Source organism: Vigna angularis, chromosome 3, assembly GCF_016808095.1.
Source record: "Vigna angularis cultivar LongXiaoDou No.4 chromosome 3, ASM1680809v1, whole genome shotgun sequence".
Classification (NCBI taxonomy): Eukaryota; Viridiplantae; Streptophyta; class Magnoliopsida; order Fabales; family Fabaceae; genus Vigna; species Vigna angularis.
Window position 1 is genome coordinate 33,123,614 of NC_068972.1, and position 23,826 is coordinate 33,147,439.

A 23,826-nucleotide genomic window follows, 5' to 3' on the forward strand; every position below is an offset into this window, starting at 1 on the left:
TTCTTTTCTTTTGTTTCTTCTCTTTTCTTTTTGTTTTGCTCTTTCTTTTTGCCCAATGCAATTTCACAAAGTTCTTTCGGTTTCTCACCACCCCAAACTTGAACCATTCTCCATTACCACAAAAACATACTCTACTTAACTCAATGTAAGGATTTCAAAAAGGGATTTTTCACTTTCAACTTTAAGCTCAAGATTCAAAGGGTAAAGAGAAACATTGTTCTTTGTTGGGTTCACCTATTGGCATTGGCTCTAAGGGAGAAGAAAACATGGCCTTGATCATATGTAACAAGCAAGCAAGTGGTTCAATCATAGAAAATTAGGCAAAATCAATCATGCTTCCAAAGAAATAGCATTCAATCAATCAAAAATTCTGGAGTCTTACCTCTCACAGGTTAAATCAAGTTCCACAATTTGATAAACATTCTGCCTAGCATATGAATCACAATTGAAACCATGCATTTGTTTTTAACAAAACTATGAGCAACCATCATCTATGCTTAAAAGCCTCACCAATCATTAACTCAACATGCATCATAGAACAATAGAGCAAACACAAGAATATTACTCATAAAAAACAACACTTTATCACATCATACCAAACCATTGCAGCACAATTCATTAAACCAAGTACATAAGTAATAAAACAAAATAAACAAAATAAAAATAAAAATAAAACAAAAACATACAAATCCTGATCCAGCAACATCCATCAGTAAATGCTTTCATCTGAATCTTGCAACAGCCATCAGTAGATGCAAATCCTTCAATCAGCATCCATCAGTAGATGCTCTCAGTACATCCATCAGTAGATGTCTAGTCTTTCTGATCAGCATCCATCCATAAATGTTGATCTTTCTCATTTTCATCGGCATCCATTAGTAGATGCCTTCAGTAGCATCAATTAGTAGACACTTAATCACATAACATCCATTAGTAGATGTTGTCATTACTGCAAGACAAAATCAAATCCAACCCACACAAATAATCAAATAAAAAATCAGAAATTGGGTTGCCTCCCAATAAGCGTTTGTTTAACGTCACGAGCCTGACACCATTAAGCACAATCTGCATCTATGATGTTGATGTTCCTTTTGCTTTCATCACACCAACTCATCTGCAACATCTTCTTGTTCACCATCTTTATCCTCCTTGTATAAGGAGCCTCAATCTCAATAACTCCATTCTCTTTGATATCTTTAACCACTTCATGCACAAAGTCTTGGTAAACATGACACTTGAAGGCTGGCACTCAACGTCCTCAATGGGGCGCCCAAGCGGTGATGCGTGACATCCTGCACTGAGGGCCCTTAAAGGGGCAGTCAGGCGTCCTACGACCTTCTTCAACCTTCTTCTCTTGATGATCTTGCGCTCCTAGTACAAATTTTTGGATTTTATGTTGCAGACACTAAAGAACACTGCACTAGAACACCCAATTAGCACTAAAAGATAAAAAAGATCAAAAGATAAAAGGATAAAAAGAGAAAAAAAAGATAAAAAAATAAAAAAAGATAAAAAAATAAAAAAGATAAAAAGATAAAAAGATAAAAAGATAAAAAGATAAAAAGATAAAAAGATAAAAAGATAAAAAGATAAAAAGATAAAAAGATAAAAAGATAAAAAGATAAAAAGATAAAAAGATAAAAAGATAAAAAGATAAAAAGATAAAAAGATAAAAAGATAAAAAGATAAAAAGATAAAAAGATAAAAAGATAAAAAGATAAAAAGATAAAAAGATAAAAAGATAAAAAGATAAAAAGATAAAAAGATAAAAAGATAAAAAGATAAAAAGATAAAAAGATAAAAAGATAAAAAGATAAAAAGATAAAAAAGATAAAAAGATAAAAAAGATAAAATAATAAAAAGATAAAAAGATAAAAATTAAACATAAAGTTTAATCGGTTAAGAATCACACAAAAGTATAGTTTAAACCACGAGTCCCCGGCAACTGTGCCAAAAACTTGTTAAGATGTCGGCAAGTGTACCGAATCGTACCAAGTATTGTATCCCAAAGGACTCAGGACACTAAACAGTTGTGTAATTGCTTAACTAATTAAGACTTAAGAAGAAACTTTTTTTAGGGTTTTGAATGCAAAATGTAATAAAAATAAACATGAATGCAATTTGGTCAATTGAGGCTAAACACTAGAATGGATGGATCAAGTTGATAATATGAGATGAATATGTTGTTGGGGTTAGATTTCACCTAATCACTCTCATGCATAAACAAATTCTTCTTCTTCATTAATGTCAATGTCACTATCTAAAGTACTTAAAACCCGATTCCTCGGCGAAGAAAGCCTATCCTTAATTATTAGGTCACAAATCCTTGCATCCCTAACAATTAATTCTCCATTACGATTAGTAGCTTAAGACACTCAGAACTCATACCCCCAATCCTGAGCAATACTGCTTTTGGGAATAATTCTCCAAAACATGAATTGTAAGATACCTTCCGGTACTCATGCAAATCATACATCATGCTAATGAATGAGTTAAACAAAGCAAGCATTAAGTGAAGAAGAATTACCCTAACAATTAATGAAAGAAGCATATATAATTAATAAGAATCAATTCAAATACAAGAGAGTTTAGAGGTTACATCTTCGCCAATAACAAATGAGATTAGTTCTTCATCATCATGAAGAAACTAGGTGTTTAATGGAATGTAATGAAGATAAAACCCTAGAAAGAGAAGAGGAGAGTTGTCACATCCCCAAATCTGCCCCCCAAGGGGTGAAAAACGTGTTTCTATGCTCAAGCCATCAAAAGATACAATCTCTAGGACGTCCAAGTCCTTAAATAGAACATAAACATAACAGAAAACGGGTCCAAGCCCACGAAACTAGCGCTCAGGCGCCCTGCGTGGCCTCTTGTTCTCCTCTTTTGATGTTTTAATTGTCCCTCTTCAATTCCAACTTCTTGATACTTTTGCTCTTCTTTTAAATCATTCCAATAACCAAAAAAATCAAGGGAATTTAGTGATAAACTCATCAAGTATACTCTCTACTCACTTATTCACAAAACTATACTAAAAACATGAGTTCAAGCAAGCTTCTAAGTAACAAAGGGTTGATTTAATATCAAAATTGAATCACAGATAATGATATTTTCAACCGTTATCAAAAATCCATTGGATGAAAAAGCCTTAGCTTGTGTTCAACAAGCATGGACAAAGTATTTTCTTCTTAGATATAAGAACATAGATTAGTTGAGAGTTTTGTTAGAATAATTTTATATATATGTCTTTCTCAACTTTGTTTGGAAGAATAATTAGTATTTTTTAATATTTTGATATCTTTAAATTATTTGAATTGTCTCTTTACGTGTATTTTTGAATTGTCTGGATGTAATTTATGACATTTTTGACAGGCTTAGGTTAAAATCAAATTGTCAATGGTATTTTAAAAAAGTATCATTTTAAACGCCAGTTCTTACATAACCGTCATTGTTCTTTTTATTATAACAACTAGTAAGGTCATAAACAACATCATATTTCAAATCATTTATTTTTCGAATATTTTATTTGACGACGATTATTATCATAACCATTGGTGTTTGACAATGTTATTTATTTGGTTGTATTTTCTCATTTCTTTTCTTATGATAGACTTTTTAATCGTTGTGTTTTTGGTTAAATATAACAATGGTTACTATGACTATCATTGTTTGTTGTGGACTTTTAACGACGAAAATAACAATAACAATTTTGTAACCAAGGTAGAACGTTGATTTTAACGTGAAAAAAGTTTTCTATATTAATAGTCTCTTTAGAGAAATGATTCTCCTATTTCTATCTATTTTTCTCATTACGATTTGAGATGTATCCTAAGGCTAGTATATGGTCAGAGGTTGTGAGACCTTAACTCTTGAAATCATTTTTCGAAAATAAATATTATATCTAAACCTTCATGAGTTATTTCTAAAATCCTATTGTCATGAAATATAATTCTTTGTGTGTGAATATTTTAAGTTTAATACTAACTTTGATACGTTTTCGTTGAAGCTATCAAATTAATATCACTTTTCAAGGCAACTTCAATATTGCCAAGTAGTATTCAAGAAAGTAGATAAAGTTAAAGTAACCCTGAGTCATCTCCCAATGAATACGGAATTGCTTTTCAATATTTGACTCTTATGAATGCTATGTAATGCTCCAGAACAAAAGTGAGAAACTATGCTAATCAAGTTAATGTTTGAAGAATGTTGAAGAAACTTAAAAAACAATTATAATGAAATAGGCTAATTCCACTGTTTTTCCAAGATAGATTTATCATCAGTTATCCGCAAATTATTGGTCAATTGATTATTGTTTGGGTTTCAAATTAATTGAAGTACATTCTCAATTAATTTGAGGGCGATCTTATAATTAATCAAAGTAGATTCTTAATCAAATGCAAGACCTTTCTAGATTATTCATAATGAATTCAATCAAAGTACATTCTCAATCAAATCCTATTGTGTTTAATCATGGTTATTCTTAAATCTCCTAACCAAATTAAAAGCTAATTAATCAAAGTAAATTCTCAATTAATTATAGTTGAAATTATTACCACCAATCAAAGTACATTTTCAATTAGTAGCAAAAACTCATTTAATCATATGAAAGTTCCTATATTAAATCAAAGTAGATTCTCAATCAAACCTTGAAACCCTTGAACTCATATGATTAATATGCATGTAGATTCAAACACCTTATGATAAAAAAATCATGTTTTTAATATGATTGAGAGATGAAAGACATAGAAAGAGAGCAACTCAAATCAATAATCAAAAGAAACAATTACATTAATTCAACTTAACCTCAGAATCCATAATAAAATTACAGTGGAATAGCCCTAGAAGCTTAGTCCTCCATGAATGGAGTGAAACACATGACAAAATAAAAGTGAGAGCAATGGTGGATGCTTGCTTCTAGTGGAGGAGTCTGAGAATGAATGAGTTGTGATTTTTGCCTCCCTTTGGTATCTTTATATAGGCTTGATTGGACTTGGACTCTGAATCTTTTGTTGATAAGATCTTTTATCTTATATCTAATAGCTTTCATATATTCAACAGATTTAATTGGTTTTTGAGAATATTTGATAATATCTTTTCTAGATTCAAAAAGATTTGGCAAATATTATCTTTTGATATTTATTGATATAGTTAAATAAGGTAATTATTTAACAATATCAAATAAAATATCTTAAGATATATTTTCTCTAAATTATCTTTTTAAAATATCTAATAGATTTAAACTTGCCAAAAATTACAATTCAACCCTTTTTATTTTATTCAAAATTGTACAGAAGTCTAGAAATTTCCTTTAATTACACTTTAGACTTGTCTTTCTTTTCAAAATTGCAATTCAAACCTTAATTCCAACTACATCAACAAACATTAGACTCTCTAAAATAATTTATGCAACTAAAATCACATTTTAAGCCTTTTGAATTCCTAAACCCGATAAAGCCAATCATGCAAAATCTTATTCAAATCAATCATTTAAGAACAATTATTCTTGAAATTAAATCTAAAATTTGTGCATAAATATGCACTCATCAACTAACTTTCAAGAAATTTGAGAAAGGAAATTGTAAGTATATTTGTTGAAAATGTCACTTGAAAAATATTTTGTCTTTGTGACTAATAACTCTAAAAATATAGAGAATATCATAGCGTCAATCACCCAATACATATATAAATACGAGGAATACATGAAACAAAAACATTATTCCATTATAAATGAAAGAAATTCATAACCCAAAACATTATTCCATTCAAACAAAAATAAAAAAATATTAAAAATTTTATATTAATAAAAGTAAGATCAATTTAAAATATATGTGTATGATTTCTTTACTATTTTATTTTATTTTATTACCCATCACTAGTACAAAAACAATGTATAAAGTCATTGTTTTTCGGCCTTTCACGTCGAATTCGAAATCGATGTCATATCGGGAGACGCTAAATTGACGTGGAACATAGAACAATTCGATGTTAATCCAATTAACGTCGAATTTTGTCAATATTCGACGTAATTAATTTTTTTTGTTGTTTTAATTAATTGTGATCCTTTTTTACAACTCTACGAGACCCTGAAAAGCACGAAAACAATAAATTTCAGTTTTTAATACTTTATAAAGCATGAACTATGAACGTGTAGTTAGTATCAACAACAAACAATAATAACAAACAATAACAAACAACAAACAAGTTCAATCAAACAACAACAACAACAAATAGGTTCAACCAAACAAAAACAACAAACAAGTTAAAAAAAACAAGTTCAACAAATAAGTTCTTCAAAACGAAAACGAAAACTAACCTTCAAAAGTGGGTTCGTTGAAATAAAGTATTGCCACCAATGAGAGAAAAAGCAAAATGCGCCTATGAAGGACAAGAACATGAAAATAATCGGTCAAAACAAATGAAAATCATACCTAAAGTAGTTAATTAACATACATTTGTAACAAATGAAAGAAAGATTACATGTGATGGTCGTCAAACTTCGTTCCAGAAAAGTTTGAGCATAGAAGAGGGTATCGCGTGCTAAGATAAAGTGAATGAATTTTCAATCTCTTGCTCAAATTTTTATTGAATTCACTAACCTTTTAACGTCTAACGTTGGGATATTTGACGTTTTATATCCTTTTGACGTCTAATTATAGGGAATTCGACGTCATACGTAAATACATTTTCACCTTTGTGCCAAACATTTTCGCAAAATTTACCGAATATAACAAATTGACGTCGAATTACAATTCTAAACGACGTCTAATAATTGTATTTATTTACAAAAATGTCACTGATCACTTTTAAAGTTGGTTATTCAGTGATTGAACGTTGAACGCATGATGTTATACGCTGTGTTTGCACTAGTGCATCTAGTTAATCTTCATAGCATTGTGTATTCTAGATGAATAAGTACAAAAGTGAATTATTCAATTTGAATTATAAAGCAAATTTGTAGGTTTGACTCAACTTCCTAAGTTGCTTAGACATCCTTTCAGAAGGAGTTTTTGTATATTTTTTTCGATAAATATATATATATATATATATATATATATATATATATATATATATATATATATATATATATATGAGTTTGCTAACTTGTGTACGCTCTTTTTTCAGTTGATACATTTTAGCAATGTGTACTGAATTTTAATATACAAAAATATCCTCGTATATTATGGATTCTAAGATTTAAGGTTAAGACTGTTTGAATAATTTTCATTATCAAAATTATAAAAAAAAAACAAGAAACCCCCAAATCTTTACTCACCTCACTCGTTCCTCTCAACCCTTTCTCTTTTATCTCTCTCACTCTGACATTTTCTCTTTCATCTCTCTTACTCTCACCTCCATATACACGTGTGTGAATTTTTAGAAATATTTGTTTTCAGTTATTGTTTGATTATTATAGTTAATAAATATAAAATTCTAATACCAACTCTAATGTTAAATGCATTATTTTAAATTTAAATAGAATATTTATTTTTCTTTACTTTTTAAATATGTGTACTTTTTTTCTATTTTAAAATTTAACACTCTCAACTAATCTAGTGACTCACATTTAGCTGGAGAAGAGTGGAGGAAATTGTTGCGGACGTGGATCCATATCCTGCAATGAATGGGGTCCAGCACGATAGAAAGTACTATATTAAGTGATTTGAAAATAAAATATTATTTAACAGTTTTATATTGTTAATATGTTTAAATCTAAAATAATGAAAGAACTATTTTGAATCATTTAAAAAATAAAGCTTTAGAATGGACTTTAAAAAAAATGAAGAAATCGAATAGAACTAAAATTGTTATTTATTATTACATTTTTCACTTATATGTATTTTTTTTAGTTTATGAAAATTTATATTTTATTTTTTTATTCCAAAAAGTGTGTAAGAGGAAATTTATCTTAACTAACTCTGGAAATGATATTGATGAGTTCATTGATAAAAAAACAAAGTTCATTAATGGATTATAAAATATTAAAAATGAAAAACCAAGATTACCAAATTACATTTTTCATCACTCTTTTATGAAAAAAAAATTGAGTAAAAATAGAGTATCAAATTATATTTATAATTAAATTTGACTTAGGCGTATCATGAAAAAAAAAAAGATACACAATTACAGTAGAAATCATATGCTTAGGAATATTATACCAAAACAAAATATTATGGGTTAGGATTTAGCCTCCTTTTCATAGAAATATCCCTCTCACTTACTTTTTATGGAAATAGAAATTATTTATTATATATTTATTCATATAAATATATTATTGTTAACTTTCACTTTTATTTAACCTTGGTCAACTTACCTCACTTGTTTCATTGACCGGATAAGCAGAGGGAGTTAAAATGGATTGCTGAATCCAAAACTCCAACCCAGCTTCTTCCTCATCTTTGGTTCGCACAGAGAGTAATTAAAATATCTCATGTATCTATTTTAATTTTTTTATTCTTTTATTGTTGTTTAATGTCATACTATAGTAATTGCTAATATTTTTATCATTTAAAGTTTTTAAAAAATGGTCTTCAAATAAAAGGTATAAAATTCAATGCCATAAATTATATTTACATAAAATATATTTTTTACTATAAGACATAAGAACAAATTATGTTATTTTATATTTATTGACTAGCTTAAAGTCAATTTAATTATTTTAATGTCTATGTCACAAAGATAAAGCTAACTATTATGCATATAATCGGATGAAAAGTAGTCATAGTTAAAAATTTGAAGAATTTATGGAATAAAATGAATATTTAATTACGAAAAATCATTAATAAATAAAAAAAGTAAATTTTAAGTTTAACTTAATCTCACAAAATTAGTTTGTAAGATGAGATTTGCATTTATTTATATATATTATAAAATCACCTTATCTTTAAGATAAAACTTTAAACAAAATTAGGTTTAAAATCTACTCCTTAACATGATATTAGAGTTATGCTTTAAAATCTATCTTAACAAAATTTATTATAGGGTAATTATTCTTTTATAGCCATGAAAGCACCCATTAATGTCTAATCTCACCATAAAATATGTAAAGATTTGTCGAAAATCTCACTTCAACTAAAAATAAAATAATTTTATAGTATATCTAAATAAGTGTCAACCTCGTCTTACAAGTTAACTTTATGAAATTAAATTGGACATAAAATTCACTTAAACATTAATATTTAATATATACTTAATGAAATTAAATTAGATATAAAATTCACTTAAACATTAATATTTAATATATACTTAAAAGAGAGAAATAATAAATTTATAAATGACTGGATATGATTAGAAAAAAATAAAAAGAAAAAGAAAATTTATAATAACTGTAGATAAAATTAAGGTGGTTTAATGAATTAAGATAGAGAAAGAGAAGACGAAGCATTGTGCATTGAAAATACAATGAAGAGTGTCCAATAAAAAATGAAAGAGATTTCACAAATTTTCATCATGTAATTCTGCAGCTAACTGAAACTGACCTCTTAAGGTCACCAAACGAAGTGAGTGTGTGAATTTTGATATGGAATTAAGGATGGGCCATCATGACTGAGATTCCCTTTGAAGACCCACAAGTCAGTCAAAATTTTAATAAATGGGTCCAAAAATCACCAAAAAAAATGCTTTAAAAAGTATTAGATATTATTGCAAAACAATAAATAAATTCAGCAACAGTATAACAGAAGCATATATGGCTTAACCAAGAGATGCCTCAGAGCAGGACCAACATATCCACATATTTACCACTGCACCTCTTGGATTTAACTTAGCTCTATTAAATGTTTCTTCAAACTATATTCTCTTTGTTTCAGAGTATCTGCAGCCTGCAGATTTGGCCATCATAACCATATCTAACACTATATTATGGACTTATAGGACGACTTTCAATACCAAGCAAAACAGAAAACTATATTTTCTTTCTCCATAAATAACTTTTGCCTTTTGAAAACCAAAATCATTAACTCAAGTAGCAAACTGAAAATTTAACAGGAATCTCATTAATTTAAAGTTGACTTTGCCTCTCTTTCTGCTGGGGTTTTCAATTCTTGTTCCATCTCACTTTGATTTTAGTTTGTAGTGAGTTGTAATGTTGGATCCAGTTTGTAATTTTAAGTTCACAAATTGGAACATGAATGATGTTTTGAGTGAGAGTAATAATTAAAGAAATTCCAACCACCTGCCATTTTTGTAGAGAAAAATACAGTGAAACTATCATTGCTCCACAGAAAAGGATGTGGTTTGGTGATTCAAGCAGTTTTTTAATGCTCATTTGAAAAAAAAAAGACAGGTATGGAAAACTCATTTCTAACTAAAGAATCAAGACAGCAGTAGTTTCTTCATGCACATGAAGAAACTCACCATTTCTGAGTTTAGAAAATGGGTTGCTTAGCCTCCACTACTGAAGTGTACAAAAAATTAAGTCGGTAGTTGTGCAATTGAAAGACAAATAAGTAATGAGTGTGTTTTAGTTTAGCTTTGGTTTTGTAGTATTATAGAGACATTTTGAAGTGAACGTTTTACTAAACCTTTTAATGAAACATGTGCATGAGGTTGTTGCAAAGATACCAACTAAACTAACTGCTGAGACAAACCATTGCAAATGAAGTGATGAATAATATGTTGCTAATCTTTGTTGCAACAGGACATTTTACATTTTCAAAAAGGCAACTCCAATGAAAAAAATGCTTTGGAGTAAAATACACAATAATTACTGTCTCTTAAATGAAAAAACAGATCCACAACGTTAAAAAGCTAAGACCAGCATATAAAAACAAGTTCCTGAGCTTTTACAGTATCTATCATAAATTATAATTAACCCTAGTTGGGGATGAAAATAGGTCTCACATAGCCTCATCAACCTGTAACAATAAGAATACAAAATGCACTCACATGTTCTGTTTAATAGTTCATTGTTATATATAATTGTTTGTTTTAAAAATATTTACACATTTTTATTTATCATTTTATTTTTACGGTATTAATATATGTTCATTATGTCACCAATATAATGTTACTGTACTTTTCATGATATGTTTTTCCTGATTACTTGTAGTTAATAAAAATTTCTTCAAATGTTCATCACTTATAGAATACAAATTTTAGATGAATAAATTGTCAACTTTATTAAAAGGAAATTCTATTTTTTTATATGTATAAATTAGCCTACACGATAACCCAAAACAAAACAGTCCATCCCACATAACGTTATCCCTACTTCGCGGGAATCAAAATTAAAACCTTTTTACAATATCAAATTTTTTAATATTCTAATTATAATAATTGATGATTTCTACATCTTGATTATTACTCTGGCACTTTAGAGGAGCAAAATTCTTCAAAACTATAATCATGTAATGATGTGGAGTCTTTTTTAAGCCCTTGGAAAATTCTAACTTTGAAGCAATTTTAAGGAAAACTCTGCACAAATAGAACTCTTTCTTCCTTGGCCACCAACCCCATCCTAAAAAAAACACTAACATTTACATCTGGGGCATTCTTATCCTTTCTCTCCATGTGCAGTACCCTTGCCAACAACTGCAGTTATCTATTCTATCATTATACAAATCTGGGCCCGTCATTGGGAAAAGAAGCCACAAGAAGCCCAGGAATCCTATTATGAATGTTACACTTACAATCCCTGAAAAAGAAACAGAAACAAATGAATAAGTCCAAAACCACATTTAAATGGAAATGAATAGTAAGCCACAGATCAACTTATCCAGAGTTCCATGACAAAAGATGAGCAGACCATGAGTACAGTTTATCGTACTAACTAACACTGTTATTTTCCCTGGCCCCCCTCTTTTCTTTTAAAAAATAAAATAAATCTTCCTATACATGCACAATATAGGTCTTACAAAGAGTGCGATTTCTTCTTGTGTCAACATAGATATTAGATCTAAAACTTCAATAATATCAGAACCATATCTCAACTTTCATGCTCGCGAAACCTTACTTAAAATAAACATACTTTCAATCACAGAACAGGCTTTTGGTTAAAATAAACATACTTTTAACCCAACCATGTAATGTTTTGTCATGTATGTACCAAACTTTAAAATTTAAAATTCTGTATGTAGCAAGTACAATTTCTTAGATGCCCCAATATTGATCTCACACAAAATTCAGTAACTAACAAGTACATCAATTTTAGAAAGCTAAAAAAATGGTAACATATGAAAGTACTTTTCATAGTTTTCCATTCTTTGTTTCACATTTTAGTAAATAATTCATGATCAGAAGAGTTATAAAAGAATATTAATTAATAGTAAAACGTAAGTCATTACTAATAATTTAAAATTTATAATAATTATACCTACAGTCAGAAATCCAACTGAAACTAAATTTCTAAAACTATTATAACTTGCAGCACTTTTTTGAGCTCTACATTATGCTAAGCTCAGAATAATTCAACGAAATGAAGGAAAGAAAAAATTGAAAGCAAAGAGGCTTATAGTAGTTTGCAATTTACTATCACAACCATAGAAGTCACATTTGCAATTTACTTTAATAAGCAACTTACTACTTCTCTGCGAATACAATACAGGCAGTCCCATGAAATTACAAAATATGTGCGCCACTAAAGGAGCTACAAGGTGTCCTGAAAAACATCAGCCAGAAACAAATATAAGAGACAGGAAAAAAGAAGGATAGGCCATCCTAAAACCGTATACGTTGGCTCCTCATTAGAAAAGAACTAATCCCCAAAAATAGGTTACTAGAATGTATCCAATTTAAAAAAATAACTATATCTTTTACGTCTAAGGCTAAATGAACAGCATGAATATAATGATACCAAGTCATAGTAATATAATTTCATGATGTCTTTCCTATCATGTCAACCTCAACCCACAACAGAGAAACTTTCTGTACATTAAGGCAAGTGCCATTACGTTACATTTGTCCAACAAATATTTGGTTCAGTTACTATAGCTTTATTTTTTAGATTTTGACCACCAAACATTAGTCTTAATTTTTGTATGACTTGTCTCTCGAAGAATGTATGGTGTTATGTTGTTAGTGGCAGGGACAAAACCCAAATAAATCAAACTACAGGGACTAAAATCAAACTATTATAGGAACTAAAAATCAAACTATTATAGGGACCAATGCTAATACAGGGATCAAAAAGGTATTTAAACCTTATAAAAGGGTTCAATGTATTTTAAACTCGAAGTAAATTCACTGTCCGGTATAAAGGATAAATTTGAGTCATTTCCCTCAGTCATTATCCATTCAATTCTTTAGCAATGTTGAATGTATCTAAATTTCTGTTTCAGAAGTGCAATTTATCATCAACAATAGCAGTCAGACCAAATATATTAAAGCCACATACCAGTTCGAATGAAAAGAAAAGATGCATATGACCCAAAGACAACAGTGTAGCCAAGCTGGAGACCTGTAAGAAATATTTTGCAGTGAGACTATCATCCAAAAATACTAAGTTGAGATTCTTTGAAATGCCTCAAAAATTTAAATGCTCTATAAAAGATACAGCGACTTAGCCAGTGTGACTTTGATATAACAAATGCAGGAGCTGATGAACAACATAAACATCCATACCTATAACCATAACAGCCTTCATTATTCTGTAATTTTGCTTGGCGTAAATCTCCACAAAATGATTTAAATGTGCTGCAAACCAATAATGCAGCAAAACATCTCAATAAGCCTTGCATTTAAAAAGGACAATAATATCGGCTTATTATTTTCTTCAATCTACAGCCAAATGAAAATTTGCTAAAAATTGTAAGGAAATTTATCTCACTGTTAAAACATTTATCTGACCTCTATGCTGTGTGAAACATGCATTAGTTTCACTCAAGTGTATACCAAAACTGTTTTTGTGGGTAACTGGTGAAAAGGTTTGTGCATGAGACATAGTAGGAATCATGGACAAAATTTTATCCATTGCATTTCATTTTTCTTAGGGTACATGTAATCTTTACCGATTAGTAGTTAATAATTATTCACGTACTATGTGTAAAATATAAAGGCAACAAGTTATTTTTCACATATATTATAATTAAATGAGACGGTTAAAACCTTGGCTGCCTAATTCATTAGAGAAATTATATCCTGCTAAAAAAGATACAAAGAAATCTCTTACATAAACATGCATCCCCATTCAGGCAAACACATGCAAATGTTTCTTCAGCTTACAACCATAAAATGAATTTATTTTATTGTGTCCCTTCCCAAACAACAGTAACAATAGCCTTATCCCATTAGGCAGATCAATTACACAAATCAAAAGACACCATTGGACTCAGTTAAAGGACAAATTCTCAGGTATAAGCAGTTTGAAGGCATGATGAACTTCAGCTTAACAAAACTTGGCAGAATGCCATTGTTGTACTCAGTTGTCAAACTCAAAAAGTCAACATAAACTTGTGAAACTTGTGTAGACTTGCATAACACAATACTTTTGACATAACAATAATTCAACATTTCAACTTCATAGCAAAGAAAAGTGGCGAACTATACATTGGTGCTAAATAAGATCATATTTATATAAATAACCTAATCATGTATAAATTGATAAAAGCACAAGTTCTTAAAGTGAAAACATTTAAAAAAAAGAGCTAATTTCCTCACATGGTTTGTGATAGGGGGCCCAATGAGTAAATGGGCCAGCGAGTGTCTAGCCCAAGAAGTGAAGCACAGTTCAAGATGGGAAAGGGTATATGTGAGAAAGAAGGGCAGGGGTAATAACGTGCTCTAATTAGAATAGTGGTAAGTTAGAGGAGAGAGAGAAGAGGAATGTTTTTCTGTTATTAGTATCAGGTGTGGCGAGAAGGGAAGGGGGGTCTTTGTTGTCTGGTTGAATAGAGAACCTTGTTGATTGCTCTAGAGGAGTCTAGCTTTGGGCAGTATGATCGGTTATATTGCTGTATTTTCCTCTTTTGCAAATATAACTTAGAGATGTCTTGTATTTAAGTCATTTATTCCCTTTTGTGGCCTGTTCTGGGTGTGGATAGGTATCAGTTTGTGTCCTAAAAAGATAGTCATTGTGGGGTTAATGTAGGTAAAAATTAGATTGATTTCAAACCTATTAACTGGCTTCATGACTCAAATTTATTTGAATTTACATGAATGTAAATAGCTTATGAGTTTACTTAGAAAAGAACGAGTTCAGTCGTTTCATCTACTTAAGATCATAAACTCATTAAAGTTTAAGACTTAACTCAAGAATTTGACAACCTTGGTTGCACTACTATGGACTTTTGATGACTTCTCTTAAAACATCTTTGAATATTAAAAGACAACTGATACTCATTTAGATGTGGAATAGATAATTCTACTCTATATCCTTAACAATCTTAAACATCTCCTAGAATTGGCATATAAGTACTTACCCAAGCTGAAGAAAATAGGGCAAAGAAGTGTAACACTGTATGTTTTAAATCCTCCACACAGAAGTAAAGGTATCATGCATGCCCTAAACACCAACTCCTCCGTAAGGGGTGCCTGTTAGGTATACCATAACAAATCATTCACATAATGCATGTAAGATACGAAATTGATCCTATAAAACGCACATCACCTAAGCTGTATTCACAAATTACCAAACTAAACTATTTGCTTCAGTGCTTTCAGTTTCTCATTGTAAGCACAGGGGAAAAATAGCTACAAGCTCAGTGGCTTGTTGGAAGCATAAGGTTCAACATGAACAATGATGACAGTGGTACTAACCACAACATAATTTCGCCACACCAAAATATTTGACGAAATCTCGGATAACCAGTCAAGAAACTGATGTAAGGCAATTTTGTAATAATCAAAGGAAAGGGCATCCCCAGAACTTGCGTGCTGCCTCCAAGAAGCCACTAACAGAAGACACTTGTCAAAGATAGACCCAGCATACATTAGGGAGGTCAAGCAAAGAGGAAGGATCACTGCTTGCCACTGTTTCATACAGAAAACCACGTTTCAGAAAGAAAATTCAGCAATGACCCTTTTTCCAAATCTGCATAAGGTAGCAAGAAACACAACTTGACATCACCACACAAGATAAAATGCTCGTTCATCCCTTAATTGAACCAGCGAAACTCATACACATTACTCACAATATGGTCCCTCCGGATGCCAAATACACCAACAATGTGATGCAGCTCCTTAGTTTGCACCTGAACACATAGAAAAATAAAGCCATAAATGATTACAAGACTAAACTCAAACATTGTGACCATCTAAGCTAATATCCCAAAATAACTATAAAATCCCCACCAATTTCATAAAAGCGTACGACTAAACTTACATGTATTTTGGTATTCTAACTAAAATTGAAGTTTCACCTAGTGAATCCCCATGATATAAATTTGCATAAAAAAAATATCCCAACTATAAAAGTGAAACTGTAATGATAATTGAAAAACACCAACAGTATCTAAACAAATGCATGTAAGTTTTTCGGTTCCAACCATTATTTTCATTCAACGGCAACCCTTCCACCGCTTATAAGAGAATGATTTTAATATAAGACAGAACTCTTGATAAACTCTCCAGTTGCTAAATGCATCTATGCATTTAAATAATACATTTATTTCTGTAGTTACAAAAATAAAATAAAAATAGTTTCTGCTTAAAAATATATTTTAGTCACTTCAAGAATGCTTTTGTATCTCTTTTAGTCATAAACTCAAGGACTAAAAATACTACAATGGTATGCATAAAGACTACCGATAAGGGAATTAAAAATGATACGTGTAAGAACTAAAGGAGAACAGGAACTAAAAGAGAATAATTTTAATGACAGGAAGAAAAACTACGAGTAAAAAATTGAAAACATAACCAAAATAAGGGGGTAAGAGACATCCATACGGGGAGGATGAGTACGGAGAGGAAGAGGGAGAGGATAGACGAAACGATGGCGCAGAGGAAGCGTCTAATCATGTAGGTTTCGAATGAAGAAGGAGGCGGGAGACGGAGGAGGAAGGTGGGAGCGTAGAGGATGGCGACGTAGAAGAGGGCCATTGCTATGCAAGCGAATAACGCCATTGCATTCAAAACAACACCTTCTTCAGCCATTGCGGAAGCTAATTGTTGCAGTTGCAGAAACCCTAGAGTGGAAGAGGCAAAAAAGGGGCATAAAATAGGGTTTCTGGAAATTGGGAATCTCAGTCTGAATTCAATTTCAATTTGTTTAGGACTTGGTTGACTATCTGAGAACGGTTACTGTATGTTCCGGGACTCAAAAGGCCGTCCAAGGATCAACTTCAAGCAAAGGGTACATTTTGGCCCCTTTTTTTCTGTCAATTCTTAACTTTTTTTTCGTAGTTGTTGAGGTTTGTTTCTGGGTTAATTTATTATTATTATTATTATTATTATCTATATCTATAATTATATAAGGTATAACTATTAATGAATAATATTTTTTATAATATAACTATTATAACTATTAATAAAGAAAATTTTCTGTTCTCTAATTATTTTTAATATACACATTTCGTTATTAATTATATTTAATAATATAACTTATTTTTTAAGTTCAATGAATTATCTATCATAATAAAATTGCTAATAATAAAATTATTTATTTCATAATTAATGTAGGAAGAAGTAAACTATTTTACATGACTTCTAATTGTAACACATCAACTTCTTCTACTAACAGGTATCAGTATGACTATTCTTAAACGTAGTTCTCAAAGTTACTAACGACACCACTTTTCCTTTTAGTATTTTTTTACATGAACAAAACTTACATTGGATACTGCATAGAACTGTGTTGTTTTCCAAATAAAATTAAAATTTATTTTAATAATCTACGCAATATGCTTATCAAGGTAAAACTGAATTTGATCGGAGAATAACATCATTTGTATTTATAGTATAGTATATAAGTTTTGTCATTTATTTATTCAAAATAAATATGTGATAAAAGTTACGAGTATGATGTCCTTTTTAAGTTCTTACAAACTTATATTCTGGCGTATTGGATTGGATGTTTGTTGTATGTAAAAATTTGTTAAGTCAACCGCAGTTACAATGTGGCCAACAACATTTATTAGTTTAATTTAATTTTTCATTTCTAGTTACACTCTATTTATTCATTGATGCATTTTTACATATATTGTAACATTCTAAAAATACAGTAATAAAACCATATAATAGAATCGATTACAGTTAATAATAAATCAGTTCAGTCTTTAACCTAAGCAACAAACGGTTACGGCCGAACGGCCTTACACAAGATACAAACTTAAATTGTTCCAGAATAAAGGAAACATGACCAAACGGTTTACAAAAACTAAAATACCGAACGGTCACATAGAACAAAAAGGAAGAGGTGACCGAACGATCACCTCACAACAAAAATTTCTATAAACCAGCCGAACGCTCCTAGGGCTCGGCCTTCACTTCCACTTCGATAAGATTCTCTTCCTCCAAATTTTCTTCTTCTAGCGCCTCTTCCAGTAGCGCATCTCCATCTGCTCACATCCACCCGGATGATCATTGCAATGACAAGACGGACGTACAAGGATGAGACAACACAATAAAACACAGGGTAAGCTTATGTAATTTACTTCAAGTAACAACGTACATTTCTCATATTCAAACACATCAAATACATTCCAATATACGATTCAATCAAGGCCTACTACTAGACTGACTGTCTGGACTGTATGAATTCTGTGTAGCTACGACGTTCGTGCACCCGGGTGATGTAGTAACTAGAAATCTCTCATCAGCTGCCACCGAGGTTAGTCTGTTCCGTCCAAAGTACCCCTAAGGACTAGGACCTCCTGCCGTTCCCACACATGAACTACCCTCCTCTACGTGAGGACGAGTACTCACGGAACATCAGGATGAACCGTCAGCTAAGCATTTCCACATTCATACTTTACCAATTCCAATATTCATCCAAGAGTCGTTCCTCCCCGGAACGCTCGTTCAAATCCACAATCTTACATTCATCTCATATACTCTTCATTCTTTATAACCTTTCACTTAGGTATCATTTTCATCATCCTTTCTAAACACATAAAATACCGAACGTTCCGCCCTCTTCATAACGAGGACGAACGATAGAAACGAGACCGATAAAATCTCCCATTTCCGAATAGAATAAGACCAAGAGAGTTACTTTTTAGATTTAAGAATAATCCAGGGTAAAAATATATATAATATATAACGAACGATTTTTACATCGTGAATCAGTTAAATGAACTGACCCTCGGGAGTTCAAACCATCACTCAAATTATAAATCAAGTAGGGAGGCTCTAGGTCGAATCAAATGAATGTAGACACATCAAGACGTTAAAGAATCATACCTAAAATAATTCCATTACAGAAACCTAATGTCAGTCAATGACTGAACACGGTAAAAGGAATTTTTTTCTAAATTTGGACGAACGCCGTTTCATCAAGTTTAATAAATTAAAACGACTACAAGCATTCGGTATAAGACCGAGCGCCTCTCATTTCAAGAGCTTGGGTTTAGACCTATCACTAATTTTTAAACTTATAATAGAAATCTTAAGGGTAATAAATATGATAAGACACGTTGGAAATCAGGTTGAAGAATAACTAACTATACTAATACATATTTACAAGATTTTCAGCTCCTCACATAACACTCAGGTACATCTACGTTTGGCCGAACGCTCAAACATAACACTATTACTAGAAGACGCTCGTCCTCAACTAGAATTCTTCCCAAATGAAAGAATTCCATTTCAAACAAATTTAACAGAACCACCGAACGGTCAAGGACCGTTCAATGACGAACGTACATTATCATAGGGAATACATATTCAGATTTCATTTACATTCAATTCATTTCTCAATACATAGTTTCCTAACTTTATAAAATTCTAATCATAATCAATTTGATTACTTCATACAACCCATATCATACCAAGAAATCACATTCCACATCAACCACCATATCAGTATTCATACTTGATACATACATTCAACCATTCATCAACAAGCATTCATTATCAACGAACGTACAACAACATACAATTAAATTGGATAAGCTTCCTTTACCTGGATACGTGATTGAACGTCCTAAGAGTAGGTTTTTTTTGGTTCGTCCGACTACAATCTTCTACCCTCAACGATCACTTAACTCTTCTAACTAAACCAAACAACATGAAAATCAAGGATAACTTAGACCACACCCCTGCATGCAACCAGAACTTGGTTTTGCATGTAACAAAAGACGAATGACCAAGGACAGATACACTTACCCGCTCAAACTTGAAATTTGTTCGGTTTAAGAGGAAGCTTGGGACGCCGGGAATGCTCCTATGGTGCCTGAACGGTGATCAGAGCAGAGAAAGGTGAGTTACAGTAGAGAGAAGGGAGAGTTTTCTAGAGAGAAGATGGAGAAAATGAAAGATCAGATTTTAGAGAGAAAGGGTGCATGCAGAGTGAGTGAAACGAGTTTTCAAAATTTTCAGTTTTGCTTCCCACGTTAAAACGAACGTCCGCTCACTCGCTGACACCTGCCTTCCACTATCTGATTTTCGAATCTTCGCTGCTGACACCTAGCGTCCGCGCAGAGGGTTTTGGATGCGTTTTAAATGACTGACAGGAGGGTTTTGAGTGCGTTTTCCGAGGTCTGACACACATTTACATGTAAATATATTTACATTCTTCTTTCAATTTAAAATAAAATTTTCATCTCTTCAAAAAAGAATAAAATACACTTATAAATACACAAACTATTATTCCTTAGTCTATTATAGCAGAACAATTCTATTTCAATCTACAGTGTAACATATAATCATCATAAATTAAAATAACACAAACCATACAAATATGACAAACTGGTATTATTAAAAAAATATATCATACATTTTTCAGAATCAAAATTCACATAATCACATCTTTTCACATATCTCATTCATCATTTAATCAATATATTTAATCAATCAAATGGTTTAATAATCACTAACAATTAATTCTATTTTCAAAATACTCATGCATTAAATAAACTTTTAGAGATTTTGTATTTATCATACTATATTCACTCACACAAAGTTACATGTCAATGACAAAGTCATTTCTTACAACCTACTAGGTATATTAAGTATGATTCCTTTTTACACTACACTTTAGACTATAAAATCTCCCTAAACTCTCATAATGTAATATCTAAATTCAATATTAGTAGAATTAGGATAATCTCTTATCAAATCATCATTCAATACATAACTTACAACTTTTCAGTATAGCATTTTTTTTCATTAAAAATAACTGCATACAGATCACACAAATATCATATCAACAGCTAACAATAGATTATGAACACACCTCCTAGATACTTGGCCTCACACACACAAAAGCAGTAGATTATGACTTGGCCAATGAGAAAATTGGTTCGCCTAGAGATCTAACCACTATTATAGACTCACTCAGTGAGACTCGAGTCGCTCAATAATCAATATCCTTTCTGACCTCTTGAGATTTTCTCAAAATTAATTTCATCAGACAAGATATTGATTCTCTTAGATACTAAAACATCGAGAGTTCTATTTAAAGTTTCACCCTGCAAACTTTGGCTCGTCCAACAAGCAACAAAATGTTAGCTTTCTAGAGTTAAGAAACTTGAATTTCACTTAAGGAGAGGATGACTCACCCAATGAGTTTGCGTAATTCATAAAATCCAAAAACGCAATTTTGATAATCAAATTGATTCAAACTGAGATTTTCTCTATATTTTTTATACTTAATATGATATATTTAGTATTAAAATAATAATTCAATCAAAACCAATTTGACTCCACTAGAAATACTCAAATCTTTTTACTAACCATATATAAGCAAGGATGTAACCAATGAAAATTGGATTAAAATTGAGATTTCTTAAATTAAAATTGGATTAACAAAGAAACATAAGAGAGTTAAAGTGGAAAAATAGAGAAATTGGATTAAAATAATTCAATTGTGGGCAAATTATGACTTATGCGACTAAGCAGTAGAATTGAGCCTGAGCCATAATGAGTAAACCCTCATGAGGTGGAAACCTCAAGCACCCCACCTTTGGAACGATCTAGAATTTAACTTTTACAGCTCGAGCCCAAACTGTTCAACTTAAGCCCTAAGAAAGGTAGTTTAGAAATATCTGGAATAAAACTTTTGCAGCTCAAGCGACAAAGTTGGAGTTGAGCTCTGCCTTGGACAATTTATAAAAATAAACCTCATGTCCTTATTTTAAGCATTGAGTGAAGATACATTTAGTAGAGAAAGATGTAGACATAGTAAGGCAAAGTGTTGTAAGGCTAGGAAGATTATGTTTTTATTGTAAATAGTATGTTTACATGTTGGATTTGTATTGCAACACAACTCCATGAGTAGCTGATTTCTCTTTGGTGATATCAATGGAACAGTAAAACTTTATGCTTTCTTTTCTATCCATCTTCGTGGTACCTCTGGTATATTTATATATGTTTGTGATTTGATTTATTATTTGTTGTTGGATGACTTGATCACTCATCTTATTTAACTAGCTGAGATTGAGTGAAAATTGGTTTTAAGTTATGGTTCAATCAATTCATCTCTTTCTTTTAGATACTAGGAGTAGAGATCTGTGGCTCTAGCTAGTTATAGAGTCATGATCTTAATGCAAATGATTCATTCAAGCAGTCACGAAGGAATCATACTAAAGTTTGACGATCTTACGCTCTAGGTGTCAGGAATGGACATAAAATTACACTTAAGAGCACTCCTAAGACACTAAATGATTTGCATAATTAAATAAACAGGGTAAGTACCCGTACAGGTATTAATTAAATTTATCACAATTGCATAAGACATATAAACTAAATCTAGTCTTCACTCATCTCAATATATATATATATATATATATATATATATATATATATATATATATATATATATATATATACTTTCTATCAAAATACTAAACATCTTAAAAAACCTACCAATATGGTTACTAAATATCTGTAGATATTATAACTCTCATTTGCACTAGTAAAAAAAAGGTTTTTTAGCGTGCTATATATGCCTCAGTTTCACTGAAACCGAAGCATATAAAAGCACGATGACATTTTTGTAGTTTTAGGGAAGTTATATGCCTCGATTCACAAGGAACCGAAGCGTGAGAGGTCTACTACCTCAGTTAAGTCAACAACCGAAGCATAAAGTATTGCCAACTCACCTTGCTATCACTGATATATGCTGACATACTTTTTGAAATTCATATACTACCTCGATTACACTCAGAACCGAGGCATAAACTGTGACACACACCCCTGCATATAACAATTCTTTGGGTCTTCCTCGCGTCCATCTTCATACGGATTAAGTAAAGAGTATGAAGAAAAGATGAAGCAGGACATCCGAAAAGAGATCACGCAGGAGATCACAAAGAAGGTTCGGGCAGAGTTGTATGATGAAGTTGTTGAAATGGTTACGTGCTAGTTCCAGCAGCAGTTTGAGCATTATAGCATTCGTCTGGTGCCATCTCCTATAGCGGAACATGTCCCTCCTACAAGTAAACTTAATAATCATTTTTGTTCATTAATTTACATTTTGTATAACCTAACATTTAATTTAACAAGTAGAAGCGACAAAGAAAGTTGCTCAGTTGCCAATGCCCTAGGGGACGACATGGACGACACTCGTCCATGTCAAATATATGTTTTCTCTCCTACCGGGACCATGCTAGTGGCTCGTGGCATAGTATATGAGGAAGTCATTGTAGTGCATGGTGTGGAGCTAGGAGAATATGAGGTCAAGGTCTCGGTGGATAAAGTCGTCGTAGCAGATGCCATTGTTCTTGTGCCTACAAAGGATTTTTTTACTGTGGCACAGGCATTTAAGTGCTTTGCCGCCTGGCCTAGACAATTGATTGG

General features: G+C 31.3%; 1 protein-coding gene across 1 annotated transcript; it reads right to left on the reverse strand.

The window, feature by feature from the left end:
- Nucleotides 1-11,322: 11,322 nt before the first annotated feature.
- Nucleotides 11,323-17,268, reverse strand: LOC108324125 (CAAX prenyl protease 2). The gene is made up of 8 exons (XM_017556960.2): nucleotides 16,816-17,268; nucleotides 16,062-16,121; nucleotides 15,688-15,900; nucleotides 15,351-15,462; nucleotides 13,555-13,626; nucleotides 13,328-13,390; nucleotides 12,515-12,592; nucleotides 11,323-11,629 (listed from the first exon to the last, which is right to left on the reverse strand). Exons 1-8 carry the CDS (start codon nucleotides 17,020-17,022, stop codon nucleotides 11,472-11,474), a joined length of 963 nt encoding a protein of 320 aa, XP_017412449.1. The 5' UTR covers nucleotides 17,023-17,268; the 3' UTR covers nucleotides 11,323-11,471.
- Between the last annotated feature and the right edge of the window lie 6,558 nt (nucleotides 17,269-23,826).